The 13790-nt window shown below is 39.1% G+C and overlaps 2 protein-coding genes across 2 annotated transcripts; both read right to left on the bottom strand.

Annotated features, from left to right (window-relative positions):
* Positions 1 to 10574: 10574 nt before the first annotated feature.
* On the bottom strand, positions 10575 to 12449 carry LOC119736210. Its single transcript, XM_038210243.1, has one exon. The coding sequence runs from the start codon at positions 12423 to 12425 to the stop codon at positions 10596 to 10598; it is 1830 nt and encodes a 609-aa protein (XP_038066171.1). The 5' UTR covers positions 12426 to 12449; the 3' UTR covers positions 10575 to 10595.
* A 243-nt stretch (positions 12450 to 12692) lies between these two features.
* Positions 12693 to 13089, bottom strand: LOC119736212. Its single transcript, XM_038210244.1, has one exon. The coding sequence runs from the start codon at positions 13059 to 13061 to the stop codon at positions 12711 to 12713; it is 351 nt and encodes a 116-aa protein (XP_038066172.1). The 5' UTR covers positions 13062 to 13089; the 3' UTR covers positions 12693 to 12710.
* Between the last annotated feature and the right edge of the window lie 701 nt (positions 13090 to 13790).

Raw genomic sequence — 13790 nt, 5'->3', positions numbered from 1 at the left:
GTTGTTTAATTGATTTGTCTGTGTGTATCATGCATGTGTGTACACTCCCCCACTGTTTTTAATATCTCTAAACAGTGTCCATCAAGCTGTATTTGGTTGATAAATTCAGGCAATATGGACACAAATCTCAGAACTTCAAATGAATTGGATTTATTCTCTGAAATATTTCTTTTTGTCTGCAGTAGGTAATTGATTCACAGTCTTTACTTATCTATTGTACTTATGTATCATTTTTTTTTATCTGAATAAGCTTTATTTATGACTGTATAATGGCAGTCAGAATTTATTTCCTGTCATCTCTCTCAATTTGGATATTCTGGATTATTGACTATGAAATTATGGGTTTGTGCTCTTTGACCTCGACAATTCTTTCTCATCAATAAAATACTCTAAGATGTATTTACAATATATGTACAATGAGGCCTCCCTTGGGAATGATTTAGCATTTTACTCAATTTGATTTTGGCTATTTTTTTCTCCTTTTATAGAATTGCTTGTGATTGTTGAATTTATTCCCAAAATGTGCTGTCTCCCTTGTCGCTGGCTTGCACACTGATTGCTTTTATCAGAATAAATCAAATGGGTGATTCCAACCCAGGTGTGGGTGTAGTACTCAATTATTCACTCTCACCGGCCAGCCAGCCCTCGCATAAGCATAATGTTTTGCTTTGATTTCCTTGATTTTGATCAAAAAAATACCTTTGAACACAGCGACGTACATATAGGGTTAAACATCTTGGTACACCTGGTGCAACAATTGTGAAGGGTAGGGGGACATTCGGGGGCACAAACGTCACTGGGCGGGCACTTATCCCCTTCCCCTCCCTTCCCCCCGAACAAGGGAGAAATGCTACTCCCTACAAGTGCGATATAATTTGGTGACCTATTAGTTGGGGAGATAGAGGGGGGTATCGTGCACCGTCGGAAATCAGTTTCTAATCAACGTTTCTAGGTCAGACAAAATGCGTAGAAAACGATTTGCTATGTTAAAAAATTCAAAAATTGTCCCACGTATTGTTTTTATGCAAATTAGTGCCGCCATTACCGAAAAATCTGTTTTTCACTATATCTCAGCCAATATTGCAGATAATTGAATGAATTAGGTGTATAAACCCGTGTTTTCAAGGTAAGAGATCACAATAAAACTATTCTGGAATTGACCACATGTGTCTGTGGCACGAATATGCAAATTAGCGCCGCTTATACCGGAAAATCATGTTGAAACATCATCAATTTCACTTCTAGCCGACCACTAGAAGTGAAAATTTCGAATGTCAGTCTGGTTTTCGTCGCACCAGACATGACATCACGGGGGAAAAGAGTTTTCGTTCATGTTTCTCTTGTTAGGTTTATTTTGCACTTGTAATACAAACTTGAAATTAAATCTTCACATTATGGACATTTATGAGGGGGGGGGGGGGGTCTTTAGAAACCGAGGAAGGTTTATAATTTAAATTACCCCAAGTAATTACCAAACATGAAAATATGTTCGCACATTTACAAAAAGTTCACCACATAATTAAGTTAAACTTTAGAGAAGAGTACATGTATTGAGACACAGACAGACAATACAAATAGACAGGACAAAGACCTGGACCGAAATGAAACTACAAATAAGTCAGTAAATCCCAAAAATAGAATTAATTTCCGAGGTAAAGGGTCACGTCACATGAAAGGAATAGTATTAATCAACCGTTATATTTGGCTTTAGTTTTCTTTAGACACAAAAGTCGATATAAAACAAACGACAAATGCTTCGTAAAACGTTTAAAAACATTACATAAAATGTAAATATCCGTTGAATATATATTGAATACTGCTGAATTGAGACCTCAGAAAATTGTTGTCGTAGTGATAAGCACATGATACTAGATAGCCACACAAAGAGCAAGGCTTACCTGGCGGTTTCATTAAGTGCCTCGATCGTCATAGATGATGTCCTCACCCAGTCCTGTCACAAAATAAATTCAATTGCATTTCAACCAGTTATGATGGCAGCCTATATTTCCTCTTAGCATTACGAGGCGTAATGGTGATAGGCCCATTGAGAGTCATGATAGTGGAGCGCAGGTCAGATTGTTAGATCGACCTGTGACGTATAGGGGTCAACGGTGAATCTAATTAAAATATCGTTGCACGTATCGCCAGCGGAACGCAGTAGTACTGTGCAGAGGTAGCTGCCAATCAAAAGGCTGGGTTGCTCGAAATGTCATGCACAATTCAGTTCTCCTTTGAATCGTTGCTAAGATAAGTTCTAGTTAACTGTTTTCCTTTAAAATAAAATTATCTCAACGATCAAATCAGAGAAGAAACACAGTCCATGAATGATTAGTAGCGACGACCTGGATTCGGACCAGTGATCTTTGTATCCATACTCATCACGCTATTTCACTAGGCCACTGTGGTAATTCGACGAGTCGGTACTTTTAAATAATTAAAGGTAACTGGTTGACTAAGTAACAACAATACTATTGGTATTGTTTAATGAATAAAAATACTGGGCCGATTAAAACTATTGAAGTATTCATGACTGAAGAGTAACCCACCTAATACGGAGAAGAAATTCGCAGGCAGCACAGCCACGGCATCGAGTCAGCAACCAATAAGACAATAGGAACACGAGGCCGTTGCCAGTCCTCATGTGTGCGTGTGTGATGAGATTATATACCCTGCTATTAACCTAACATGTGGATATGGAGGTTACACAGTCCACTTGAACGTTTACTCTGCACGGGTGGGTCAGAGGGTTATCATGATTTTCACGTTTGCTCTGAGGTACAAAGGGTACAAATTGACTTTGTCAATAAACACAAATAAGTGAGGAAAATGTAACCCAGTCAGTGGCCATGTCACGCGTTGAGCCCTGTTTGACCTCAGTTTCTTGTCCCGGGGTCACGCACGCATGGACCGAAAGCCTACGCGAGATTTTACGAGACTGCATTCGAGGCTACAAAAAAACCCCAAAAAACAACCAACACCTACATTTGACCAATTTCCAAAAGAAAATATCTGACCCATTTTGACCCTTAGAGCCCCCCCCCAAAAAAACCCCCTTAAATCACCGTTATGTAGCGGTAATATTTTGAGCATTTGCATGAACTAAATGGCACCTATGAACAGACGTGACCACTCTTTATGGTTGCAGGCAGTAAATGAACTGCCAAAGACCTCAATGACAAATACTCCCACTAAAAAGTAAGGATAAAATGCCGACACCTCCCCACGGTTGTTTGTTATAGATACACCCAAAATAAAGCTAATTTCATCATCAAATTTTAAGGGGTGTTAACCCATGATATTTGATTTTTTTTCACCGAAAGATAACCACCCCTATTTAAGAAGTCTTGAAGCCCATGCCAATTTTGAAACTATATATTCCTCCACTACCCATTGCGAAATAAACTGTAAGATTGCGACTTTTGGGTCCAGTTTCATCCTAATTTTCACAGAAATACAAAACTTAATACAAAAACCTGAACAGAGCTGGGATCCTTCAGTTCTTCCCACTCTCAAGAGAAAGGAGCCACAAAACTCATTATTTAAGGAAAGCAACTGATGGTAATTGTGCGGCTCGTTATTTCGCCGGCGTAGGCCTTTTTACCGTCCATTTTGCAGCCCTCTCACAACGTCATGACGTCAGGTGCTTAATACAGCCCACTGCAACTGTGCGCTTGCATTTCTGTGACGCAGTCAGAATTAAATGTGCGACTTGAACGCTGGAGGCCTGGAACCAAGGGTTCTTAATTTTCTGAGACTGCGACTGTGAAGTGTCTCATCGATTAACAAGGTTCCAGAGAAAAGCATTTTGTAAGTACCATCCTTTTGTATTTGGTGGAGTGAGATTAACGGAACAATCGACTTTTCTGCGGGATAAATATACAAATGAAATCAATTTGAGAGTCAGAAATGTTTGACAAAGTTTAGCCACACACCAACTGCCCACTGGGACTACAGTGGTGTGGGCTGCAATATACTGAAACGGCTTATATTTACAGAGCTGAAGTTGTCACTTTTTGGCAAAGTCTCCGAAATTAAGTTGTTTCCTTATTCCTCAAGTCATCATTTTCTAAGAGTAATCATGTTATTTTGAGTGATCCACTTTCAAATCGAGTTTAAATGCACTGTTGATTAATTCGTTCAACGAAGTTAGCTAGAGGGCAGACGGACCCAAATGCTATAAATATCGCCAAGTAAATAAAATACTCCTTGACAGATTAAATTTTGAAACCCTTAACCAAAAAAGGCTCTCTCCTACACATCCTCACTCTCACGAATGCCCCATTTTGCTTACTGTTTAACAATAAATACCAAAGATTACCAGTGGTAGCGAATTAAGTAATGATAGGGACTATATTTCCCGCCACAACAATCAACATCCATGGACCTTCCAAGGTTATATTTCAGTGTCAGTATTCGCAGTGCATATTTTGCTTTATATATCCGTTGCATTTAATCATGTTCTGGTCTGGAAATTTACTTCGGGATTTCTTTTTTAGAGATGTATTTTTAGGACAACTGGAAATCCCATAGTTATTGATGGATAACCAGTTTCAAGTAATAAACAAACACGCACTTGTACTTTGTGTGGATACAGTGATGAGACAAATAAGGCCGACAAACACAGTGATTGCACATAAGTAGGCCTACGTATTTAAAGCTATAGTCCATCATTTGCAGCCATCCGAAAAGTAACTGGCGTAATTATTGTTGAAAAACAAACTTAGTTGAAAGATAGTAAGGGAACTAAACTCCCTGTGAAATTATTCTTTCTGGGAAGCTGTCATTTTGAAGTAATCAACGAAAGAAGGCATTTCCAACGGTGATTCTTAAGAAGCACCGTAGGAAAATTTAAATTAGTAGTTCGTTTTGTTATTCGGCGCAGCGCGCGCAAGTATTGGAACGACGCACACGCGCGCGCGGTTGTTATAATTCGTCGGATAAGCGCGACGTCGCGTATAGCTGCAATTCAAAACATGATTCAGTAACTTTTGATTTGAAATTGAGATCTTAGAATGCTGTTTTTCTCGGAATGGACAGCTGAAGCTTAGCTGAAACTTTATCAGGTTACTTGCTTAGTATCCTTTATTAGATTTTGAACTCTTTTGTTGCTTCAAACGAACAAAATGCACAAATTACAAATGATGGACTATAGCTTAAAAGGATGCTATTGTTTAGATTGCTTTTGCTCCTATTTACGCGGTACGTTCTATTCACGCATAAAGATCTTCGTGGAAACATCCTGAGTTAATGACAGCTAAAATCAATTTTTCCCCTCTTTTTCCTTATTTTCAAAGTGCCTAATTATTTTCAATCTTTGTTTGAAACTAAATTGTCTCAATTCACAACTTGGTTGTTAGTTTTCATTACTCCGTGTTTAAGCATGCAATAACTTCATTTGTTTTAATTTAAAAAATGTATTTTGTTTACATAATGTAATATACCGTAATTTGTTTAATGAGTGTACTTTTTTTTCTTGCGTTTTATATATTAGTTGGCTTTTAATAGGTGGATGGTGTTATGAAACCTATCTTTGTTTGAATCTTGCTCTTGCATGTCCTTTACGAATAACACTTCTGTATTAGGGCAACAAATCTCGTTCCCAGGGTCGACTTACAACCTCAAGATAGAAATAGATCTTGCATGGGAGGGTGACTTACTACCTCGTTCCTAAGGTTTACTTTCAATATATAGACTATAGACCCTGGGAGGGAAACATGCTTCATGTATTCTGATTCGATCCCACAGAAGCAAGAAATGGAGTTATATCGACATGTACTTGGTGTGGGCTCTAACGTGGTTTAACATTCACTGTGAACCACGTTGCTCAGAAGAGAAATAGCTCGTAATGTTTCATTTAAAGACTAAATACAGGATGAGTAGGAAAAAAAGCGACACCCAAATGTCGGGACTAATGCTATAGTGACGTTCTGCATGTAGCACTTTCAAAATATATGATATGAAAGCCCAATGCATAAGCTTTGTTTTAGTACAAGAATCATTCAAGTCACTTAAGTGCTTTTCAAGTTATGGAATTTTAAACAAAACCACAGTTTTAAAGTTCTGTCCATGGATCACAACAAAGTGCACAGTCTTTCAGCATAACGAAAACAATTTGTTTTCACGTAACAAAGTACGTGATTTGTTTTCGTTTTGCCAAAAGAACACTTACCTTTTGTGATCCGTGGACAGAACTTTAAAACGGGGCTTGTGTTTAAAATTCCATAACTTAAAAATTACATTAGTGATTTAAATTACTCTTGTACTAACAGAAAGCTTATGAATTGGGCTTTCATATCAAAGATTTTGAAAGTGCTACATGCAAAACTGAACTAAAACAATAGTCACGACATTTGGGTTTCGTTTTTTTTTTACTCACCCTGCATATTGAAATCTCCAATTTGCAAACGAAAATATCTGACCCATTTTGACCCTCAGAGGCACGCACAAAAATAAGAACACCGTATAGCGGGAATATTTTGCGTATGTGCACAAACTAAATGGCACCCACGAACATTGGGTTGCAGACCAGTAAATAAACTGCCATAGACCTCAACGACAAATACCCCACTTAATAAGGATAAAATGCTCTCAGCTCTCCATTTTTTTTTTTTTTTATAGATACACCCAAAATAAAGCTTATTTTATCATCTTTATTTTTTTTTTATTTTGAGGGGTAATTTAATAACGTTTTGGAGTAATGTCCATCCAAAGTATGATCACCCCTAAAAGTAGTCCTGCAGCCCGGCGCTTTGCATGAAAAGCAATGACCGCGCTGCAGATTGGCCGCTCCCATGTAGACTCGCTCCAAGTCTACACGGTTCATACCATAAAACAATGAATTTACATAAGCCCCTTCAATACATTGCAGGCGACCCAATACTTCATATTACAAACAGAACAATTACGTCATCTCTGGATTTGGCAAGCAAGAAAATAGACCTGCAACCATTTATTGCTATTCCCCATCTTGTCACAATATCTGATTTAAACAAAATGGCAAAATACTCAGAAGGATCAACTCTCGTGGGTGATCAAGACACACATCAAATTAAGCTTGATTGAGGGACTTTATTTATTTATTTATTTCGTGTTATTTTACCAGGGTAGCCCCATCAGTTGTCAATGAACTGTTCTCCCTGGGGGCCCTGGATTACATAAAAACATGATATAATAACGACAAAAATTACCAAAACACAATAAAAGATATAATGAATACATTACAAAAAATAATCCAAGGAGTTAAAACCACGCAAAATTAAAACCCTAAATTACAACAGACGATGTATAACCCAAGTAATTAAAACCACACAAAATTAAAACCCTAGATTAAAACAGACGATGTATAGATGAACAGATTTAAAATGGAACATTAATCCCGAGTTAAAAAAAACCATGGTCTTGTTTAAAAATTGACTTTCGCATTTCCCTTGTCCATTGATTAAAAGGCAACTGTTCTTAAAATAGAAATAATATTAAAAAAAAAAAAAAAAAACCTCCCCCGCTCCCCAAGAACCATAAATAAATCCCTATACACCTGTAACTTCCATCTATTTATTTGCCCAGTACAGAGTTTTAAAAGACGTGAGATCATTGGCCAGTTTTATATTAGGTGCCAAGTTGTTCCAAACCTGTGTCCCAACAGAATGAAAAGATTGTTTACCTGCTCTGGTTCGGGGTCTAGGAGGACATATATTTTTTCCTACTGCATTCCTAGTCTGGTGTGAATGTACTTCTCTGGCGAGAATAAATTCACCAGAGAGGTAAGTCGGAGCACTGCCATTAACAATTTTGTACATGAGAGTGCTTCTGTGATAATCCCACCGGTCTTTTATGGGAACCCATTTCAATATGGCATACATCTCAACAGAAGGAGTAGTGTAGTCAACATTCAAAGCTATTCTGGCCATCTGTTTGTGTTGTCTAAGGAGAGTGTTCGTCAACCGCTCCGTACATCCACTAATCCAGGCAGGACAACGGTACTCAAAATGCGGCAACACTAGAGAATTACATAACAGTTTAATTGAGTTAGAATCCAAATATCCTTTAAGGCGTCTGATCAAGGCCAATCTACTAGATATTTTACTGACAGTTTTTTGCACATGTTGTTGCCAATTAAGATTTTCATCCATCCATATTCCAAGATACTTAAAAACATTTACTTTGTCTAAAGGCATCTGATCAATATGTAACTGCATATCATCTACTCCATTAAGTTTCCGGGTTGTCCCAACTGACATACATTGTGTTTTTGAAACATTTAAGGTACGTTTGTTGAGTTTGAGCCAATCATTAATAAGATCCAGGTCTATTCTAATGATACATCCTTTCCTATGAAGACAACACCAAATTAATATACAACATATATTACCATATATAGGGTACGGCTTGCCAAGGGGCAGTCAACCAGTTGGAGCTGGCTCTTTAATTGTTTAATTTTAAACAATAATTATACAGATATTCAATGTAATCGTACAAACTCCCGAATAAACCCACTGGATTAAAAACCAGAGATAAAACTCAATGAGCAAAAACTCTGGAAAACCTTGTGGTTGCCAGCAAGACAAAACGTTTCGAACGTTTACATAAAGCTATTTTTTAAAGCTGATCCATTCTCTGTTTGTTCTTAACTGACCTGAAGTCGCAAGCTAGAATGATCCCCCACGCCTTCGCCTCACACGTTCTACGTACATTCTATGCACGTCTTTCAGATTCAAATTTGACACACCCTTTCCACCCTTATACGCACCACCGCCTCGCGGAATTCATTCCTCAACCGATTAGACACATTTTGCCTGCTATACAACCGTAACGCAGGCAAAGATAAGTCTATTCTAATGATACATCCTTTCCTATGAAGACAACACCAAATTAATATACAACATATATTACCATATATAGGGTACGGCTTGCCAAGGGGCTAGAATTCAAAGATCGGGCAAGAGGCTTCGTTATCTTTTTTTTTTTTTTTTTGCCGCTTATTAATCTCTTTATCTTCACTTCCGGAATATCTGCACAAAATTTGCCAACCCTTCTACTTTCAACCTAAACTGTGCCTCATAAAGTAATTTTCACTGCATTTACAGCAATTTATGTCGCAACTTGCTTTTTCCTTTACAACTTTTCCTCGTGATACAATAATAAACATCGCTTGAATAACCGTGTATACTTTACTGTGCTACTTTCGTGAAACCAATTTAAAAGAACCACTAAATTGCTTTTTTTTTTTTTGCCTTCCTTTCCAGCCTCCATGAAATCGCATAAAATCCAACTAAATTCCATACCTTCGTTCTTACTGTATTTACATTACACATTTACATTAAAGCCAGTGTATTGGATAACATTACTTCACTGTGCTGCCTTTGTGGAACCAATTTAAAGGAACAACTTTTTTTTTTTTTTGGGCTTATATTTCGAGCCTCCATGAAATCGCATAACATTGATATCAACAAATTATAATATCTCCGTTATTTATGTGTAATAACATTAATCATTTACATTAAAGCCAGTGTGTTTGAACAATGCTCAGCAGCAACATTGGAGGGTAATAATTTCTTACAATTGTAGTGCCTGACTAACGGATAACTTGTGTTCTAGACTGTCATCAACATAACCATCAACATAACCATCTTTGGCTGTATCGCTCCGCCACCTCCCATGCCTCTTCCACAGTCTATCATTGACTGACGCCCTTGCGGCAGCAGTGGCACCACCGGCCCTGAGCGAATGAAGCTCAATATGTGCATCGCCACAAACCTCTCTAAGTCGACTCAAAACCGTTTCTCTAGCCCGGGTGTAACTTATTTGCTTATTTTTCTTTACAAGTACCTTTCTTCCTTTGTTACAGAATGCCGGCCGAAAAATAAACTGGTCGGAGTCTAGTAAGATTCCTGCCTTTTCAAAATAATTCCCTACCACCTTTAGAGGACAGGCAGCTGTGTTACCTTTGGAAATTGTTACTGTATTTCCTTTCCTGTATTGATCTGTTTTGCTTTTGCTCAAGTACAAAGTCAAACAACTTTCGTGGAATTTTACATCTACTGCCCTCAAAGAACGGATCTCCTCAAATCTTAGAAAACCCGAAAATCCCAAAACTATGATGGCTAGATCTCGTAACACCATGATATCTTCCGAATCCCCGTACTGATCGCATAAGGCGATGATCTGCTCTGCCGTAACTATGTCTTTCTTTATCGTTGGCTTTGAATTTTTCCTTTTAGCCGTTTCCAGTAAATTTTTAACGAAAAGATTATCTGTGGGATCATTTGATCCTCTAATATTATGAGCCCATTTAATTGCATATACTGCCGCCTGAACGGCATTTGACGAAGACCCTTGATCAATCAGACTTGAAATATATAATGCAACGTGTATTGGCTTCGCCGGTATCGCCTCGCCCCCCTCCGTCTGTATGAATGCCTGCCATCTTTTGAATGCAGACACGAGTACTTGGTCGTAGTCCCCTCACTTCTGGATTCCATCAGCTGTGTTGACATGTTGTCCGCCAATGTAGTCAGCTTGCTGGTCTTGGCTCCTGTCTCTTCTAAAGCCTGATGAACCGCACAAGATATCCCTAGTACTAAAAAGAAATAACTCAATTAGAACCGTATTTTCAGTGCGATTAGTTTGAATATACTCCCACGTTTTCCAAATATCCCATTCTTGCCTTTCCCTTTCCACACAACATCGGATGTTAAAAACTCGTGCGCCTGCACAAATGGCTTAAAACTAGAACCATTCCAAACCTTGGGCCAAAACGGCGCCGATTGCCAGTATGGAACCACTAACGTTCCGCATGCTTTTTCTGCTACACACTTATCTACCGTTCTAGCAATTAATTTGGATGGAGGCACCCACCAATTCATCTCATTCGACCATTTTTGACTAAAGGCGTCTACACCTGAAGTTCCGGGGTACCATCCCCGTGAGTTGAATTTTTGACACTTTGAATTGTACCCACATGCGAATCTATCGCAAGAATGAGGACCCCAACATCTGTCTAACCTTGCAAAGGTTTTGTGATCTATTTGCCAATCATCGCTATCAGCCATTCTACTCAGATCATCTGCACGTTTATTGTCTGCTCTTGGTATCCACACTGGATCAACTTTCATGTCAACTTTTGAGCAAATTTCTCGGATCTGTAGTGCCTTCTGTTGCAATTCTGAATTATTACTACCTGCTTTGATAATCTTCACTACATTCTTATTGTCCGTATACACACGAACATTTGGCCCTTCCAGACCTTGTGCCATATCTTGCATCATTCTATGAACTGCTTCTAGTTCCCTCCACGTGGAACTTTTACCCATTTCATTCTGTGACCAAGCTCCAACCATCTCCATCTCCTCATGTCCCCACCCATACCCTCCACAACCTATGCCTGAAGCATCTGTGTATACTGATGAATGCACAACCATGTGCTCCGATATCGATCTGGAATTTATTTGATCTACCTGATCTCTCCAAAATATCAATTCTGATTTGGCTTCTGATGCCAACACTACGCTGGCATTCCAACTTGCTCTGCTATTGACACATTTGAATGCTTCCCTTGTTTTTAGCTGAACCAATGATCCCAAAACGCTATGCATTGATACGATTTGGCCTAGGATGCCTGCCAATGACCTGGCCTTTACCAGCGCAAAAGGCGCGTCTAACCCGCTCAACAACTGATTTATTGAATATATGAGATTTTTAGTCCTCTTTTCAGTGATATGCATGACCCCATGTCCAAAATCCCATACCAGACCGAGCCAAACAACTTTTGTTTTCGGCTCCCAATCACACTTTTCTTCGGCTATTAAAAAGCCCAAATCCTTCAAACTGTTTCGGATGAAATCACTCTGCCCTTTAGCTTTCTCTCTAGTGGCACTTCCAGCCAAACCATCATCTAGAAACATTACTACTTTGAACCCCTTGCTTCTCCAATATGCAACTACTTCTCTCATTACTTTTGAGAATACATAACCTGCCGTTGATAGGCCAAATGGCAGCACATTGAACACGTAATACTTTTTCTTGCCCTCTTTCTCCCAGGCAAAACCTAAAAACTTTCGGTGCTCTTCGGTTATTTCGATATGATGGTAAGCTGATTTCAAATCATAAGTTATAGCAAAATCATTAACTTTGAACAAATCCCGTACAACTTGTGCATCCTCGTATTTAAACTTTTCTTTGTACAGATGAGGATTTATGTGGCGGCAATCTAGTACCAATCTAGGCTTATCTTTGTTACCCGCTACCGTTAATGGATTAACAACATATGGTTTTTGGCTAACCTCGACTATACACCCCTTGAGCAACAACTTCTCTATTTCTGAACCAACAAAATCAAACTTATCAAAAGCCGACCTGTTATTTCTTATTTCAGCTTCTTCAGGCAAAGTAAACAGTGGCAACATATACCCATTACGCAAAATGCTCATTATGCTACTGTTGGCATTAATCTCCTCCCATTTTTTTCAGATTACTCTTTAAACGCCCAACCGGAGATGCTATTTCTCGTTGGACCAAACTACAAATCACATTCATGCATACTTCATCTGCCTTTTCACTTATCTTAAGGCTGCCACTTGTCTCCTTCACTGCCTCTCTGCATTCCGCTCTCCAGTGACCAAACTTCCCGCATGCGAAGCACGCTCCCGGTTTTCTACCCCCGTAGCCCTGCTGCTGGCGGTAGCCGATGTCCGATGATGTGCTCGCTCTACTGCTCACTGCCGTCGATGATCCCGCTCTTCCGATATTTTTGCTCTTGCTTCTCCAATGTAGCTGGTAGCGCTGTCTGCCTCGAGGATGGCATCCGCCTCCTTCATTTTCCTTATTGCCTTGACGTTGACCTTATGTTGCTCTTCATTTCCTCGTTTACGAAATGTATACGAGTCTTTAGTCATTTCCTCAATCTTCACAACCTGCACGTCGCTCAAGTCTCGTTGGTTCTCTTGTATTTGTTGCTGGAACTTGTTCAGCTTACTAGACATTAACTTATCAAGCTGACTCAAAAGTACTGCTTGGTTGTCCTGTATTTTTGCTTCCACAAGGTCTGAAATGTCGCCCAGCTCCATCTTTGTGTGTGTTAACTGACCTGAAGTCGCAAGCTATAATGATCCCCCACGCCTTCGCCTCACACGTTCTACGTACATTCTATGCACGTCTTTCATATTCAAATTTGACACGCCCTTTCCACCCTTATACGCACCACCGCCTCGCGGAATTCATTCCTCAACCGATTAGACAAATTTTGCCTGCTATACAACCGTAACGCAGGCAAAGATAATTCTGTGTTCAGAGTAGATTCAATGCCAGCAATGTTGCTACCGCTGAACATAACCACTGTATCATCTGCGTATAAAATGACCGAGGCCTTCGAGACTGCTCGAGGTAAATCATTGATATAAATCATGAACAAGAGAAGACCCAATATTGAACCTTGTGAAACACCAACCTTGATCAATTCCAAATCAGATGTCTCGCCCCGAAAAGCAGTGGCTTGTTTACGGTTGGTCATATAAGATTTAAACCAAGCCAGAGCACCGTTCTTAATACCATAAGCCTGTAATTTACACAAAAGTAATTCGTGATCTACTGTGTCAAAGGCTTTCTTGAGATCGAGAAAAAACATACCTGTAATTTTACCCTGATCCATTTGATTGTACAGGTAGTTTGTTACATACGTCAATGAAGTACAGGTTGAATACCCGGGCCTGAACCCTGACTGTTGGGTACAGATCAAGCCATTGTCATATAAGAAGTCATACACCTGCAAATGAATTGCTTTCTCAAAGACTTTCATC

Source organism: Patiria miniata, unplaced genomic scaffold (assembly GCF_015706575.1).
Source record: "Patiria miniata isolate m_02_andy unplaced genomic scaffold, ASM1570657v1 HiC_scaffold_29, whole genome shotgun sequence".
In the NCBI taxonomy this organism is placed as follows: domain Eukaryota; kingdom Metazoa; phylum Echinodermata; class Asteroidea; order Valvatida; family Asterinidae; genus Patiria; species Patiria miniata.
This window is presented reverse-complemented; position numbering and strand designations above follow the sequence as displayed.